Source organism: Aptenodytes forsteri, unplaced genomic scaffold (genome assembly GCF_000699145.1).
Source record: "Aptenodytes forsteri isolate BGI_AS27 unplaced genomic scaffold, ASM69914v1 Scaffold484, whole genome shotgun sequence".
NCBI classification, from domain to species: Eukaryota; Metazoa; Chordata; class Aves; order Sphenisciformes; family Spheniscidae; genus Aptenodytes; species Aptenodytes forsteri.
The window spans coordinates 42,494-45,860 of NW_008795374.1; the positions used below are offsets into that span (position 1 = coordinate 42,494).

Below are 3,367 nucleotides of genomic sequence, written 5' to 3' on the forward strand. Positions count from 1 at the left end.
GCGGCCGGGCTGCGCCACGGGGGCACCCAGGCGTCCGGGCGGGGACCCAGGCGTTTGGGCGTGGCAGGTTCGCTACCCGGACCGCATCACGCTGATCCGGGGGAACCACGAGAGCCGGCAGATTACCCAGGTCTACGGCTTCTACGACGAGTGCTTGCGCAAGTACGGCTCCGTCACCGTCTGGCGTTACTGCACCGAGATCTTCGACTACCTCAGCCTCTCCGCCATCATCGACGGCAAGGTCGGCGTGCCTGCACGGGCTACGCACACGCTAAGGGCACGCAAGGGTGTGAGGGGGCTGCGTGTGGCGGGGCTGCGTGTGGCGGGGCTGCACCGGCAGGGTCGCTCCCGGGGAATGCTCTGTGAGCGCGCTGGGGTTCCCTGGGACATGCTAAGCACATGCTAAGGGCACGCAAGCGTGCAGGAAGGTTTGTTTACGGGGGCTTCGCCAGCAGCTTTGCCCTCTGCAGCGTCGTTGCCGTCATGGGTGGCACGATGAGCATGCTGGGACACGCGGAGGTACGTTAGGACGTGCTTAGGGCAGGCTAAGGTCACGCCAAGCACACACAGGTGTGGGGAGGCAGCTGGGGCTCCCTGCGGGGAGGTTATGGCAGCAGCTTTGCTCCCTGCGGTCTCATTGCCCTCGTGGAACGCCTTGTGAGCACGGTGGGGTATGTTAGGGCATGCTAAGCACGTGTTAACAACGTGCTAGGACACGCTAAGGTCATGCGAAGCACACGTGGGCGTAGGAAGATCTGTTTCGGCGAGCTGTGCCAGCAGCTTCGCTCTCTACAGTGTCATTACCATCGTAGCTGGCGGCGTAAGCATGCTGGGATGTGTTAGTATGTGCTAAGCACACGTTAAGGACATGCTAAGCACACGCAAGGGTATGGGGAGGCATCGGGGGCTGTGTGGGGGGGGGGCTTTGTTTTTCTCAGCTTTATTGCTGTCGTGGGTGGCACGATGAGCACACTGGGGTATGCTGAGCACGTGCTAGGCCACGTTAATGACATGCTAGGGTACGTTAAGGTCACGCTAAGCACACACTAAGGCATGGGGACGCATTGGGGGCTGCATGTTGGTGGGGTGCACTGGTGGCTTTGCTCTCCGCAGCCCCGTTGCCATCGTGACAGCAGGATGAGCACGCTGGGATACGTTGAGCACGTGCTAGGACACGTTAGTGACATGCTAGGGCACGCTAAGCACGTGTGCGGCTGTAGGAAGGTCTGTTTGGGGGGGGGCTGCGCCAGCAGCGTTGCTCTCTGCAGCCTCGTTGCCATCATGGACGGCACGATGAGGATGTTGGGATACCTTAAGGACATGCTTGGACATGCTAAGGACATGCTAAGCACATATAAGAGTGTGGGACAGCCCCCGGGGCTGCGTGGGGGCCTTGTCTCCCCTGGGGCCCCTCCAGCCTCGCAGGGGGGTGGGGAGGGTGGGCATCGCTCACGCCCCCCGCATGCTAAGCGCACGCGTGTTCCCGCAGATCTTCTGCGTGCACGGGGGCCTCTCGCCCTCCATCCAGACGCTGGACCAGATCCGCACCATCGACCGCAAGCAGGAGGTGCCCCACGATGGCCCCATGTGCGACCTCCTCTGGTCCGACCCCGAGGGTAGGCCCCGCACACGTGTGTCAGCCCATGTCGGTGCGTGTCCTGCCCTGCAGCCCCGCCCACTAGGGCGGGGAGAGGACAGCTGCCCCCGTGTCACGTCCCGCGTTGCGCCCCGTGGCCTCCCTGCCACCATCGGGGTGGCTCCGTCACCTGGGGGTGACGTGTGAGTGTTGTGTGTCGTCACGTAGAGGTGCCGGATTGGGGCATGTGGGTCCGGGTGACAGGCGTGTGACACCCCCCCGCAGCCACGCCAAGCTGGTCCACATGACGTGTGTGACCCCATGGCCACGTTGGGCTAGTCCATGTGACACACAACACGCGTGTGGGTCACGTGTTCTCCCACATACACACCAACCTGGCCTCTGTGGCTCCGGGTGACACACGTGTGACTGCCCCCAGCCACGCTGGGTTGGTCCATGAGGCACGCATGTGACCCCATGCTCCGCATGACACATGTGGACACATGTGGGTCACGTGTCCCCACCCCCCATCTGGCCCATGTGGCTCCATGTGACACACGTGACCCTACAGCCACGCCAGGCTGGTGTGTGTGACACGCGTGACCCCACGGCCACATTGGGCCACTCCATGTGACGTGGCCACGCGTGGGTCACGTGTCCTCCCACGTGCACACCAACTTGGCCCGTGTGGCTCAGTGTGGCACGTGTGACCTTTTGAGTCACATGGGGCTGCCCCACGTGACACACGTGTGACCCCGCAGCCACACGGGCTGCTCCATGTGACACGTGTAGATACATGTGATACGTGTGTCACATGTTCCTACCACACACCCTGCGCTGGCCCGCGTGGCTCCATGTGACACACGCGTGGCCTGCACCAGCAGCCCGTCCGTGTCCCGCCCCACCCCCGTGACACGCGTGTGGTGTGTCGGCAGACACGACGGGCTGGGGCGTGTCCCCGCGGGGTGCCGGGTACCTGTTCGGCAGCGACGTGGTGGCCCAGTTCAACGCGTCCAATGACATCGACATGATCTGCCGGGCTCACCAGCTCGTCATGGAGGGCTACAAGTGGCACTTCAACGAGACCGTCCTCACTGTCTGGTCTGCTCCCAACTACTGCTACAGGTCAGCCGCACACCAAGCACACGCTAAGCACACGCTAAGGGGACGTGGGGCAAGCTGTCCGGGGCCCGCCCCTCCGCCAGCAAACGCGTGTGGTGTGTCGGCAGACACGACGGGCTGGGGCGTGTCCCCGCGGGGTGCCGGGTACCTGTTCGGCAGCGACGTGGTGGCCCAGTTCAACGCGTCCAATGACATCGACATGATCTGCCGGGCTCACCAGCTCGTCATGGAGGGCTACAAGTGGCACTTCAACGAGACCGTCCTCACTGTCTGGTCTGCTCCCAACTACTGCTACAGGTCAGCCGCACAGCAAGCACACGCTAAGCACACGCTAAGGGGACGTGGGGCAAGGGGGCGGGGAGGGGGAACGCGGTGGAGGGCTGCTGGTGGCAGTGGAATGGGAGCGTCCTCCTCGTTTGGTTGGTCTGGGGTTGACGGTGGGAGTCTTGACATGCTAAGCACATGCTAAGAACATGCTAAAGTGTGGGAGAGTGAGGGGCGAAGGGACACAGGGTGGGGAGACACCAGTGGGCGGCGAGTGACACTTGAATGGGACCACCCCCATCATGGGGTTGGCCGCCAGCTCCTGTCACAGGTGAGTCTCAACATGCTAAGAACATGCTAAGTACATGCAAAGATGTGCTGGGACAGGTGGGGGGGGAATGGGGG

The 3,367-nt window shown here is 63.1% G+C and overlaps 1 protein-coding gene across 1 annotated transcript in view; it reads left to right on the plus strand.

The window, feature by feature from the left end:
• The window catches only part of LOC103899950 (fructose-bisphosphate aldolase), a gene marked incomplete at its 5' end in the record, with an annotated part of 17,189 nt that overhangs the window by 12,437 nt on the left and 1,385 nt on the right, over positions 1–3,367 (plus strand). The window contains 3 exons of the mRNA XM_019472399.1: positions 31–241; positions 1,490–1,616; positions 2,512–2,701. Of these exons, the coding sequence (XP_019327944.1) occupies positions 31–241; positions 1,490–1,616; positions 2,512–2,701 (528 nt within the window). The remainder of the gene's footprint in view (positions 1–30; positions 242–1,489; positions 1,617–2,511; positions 2,702–3,367) is intronic.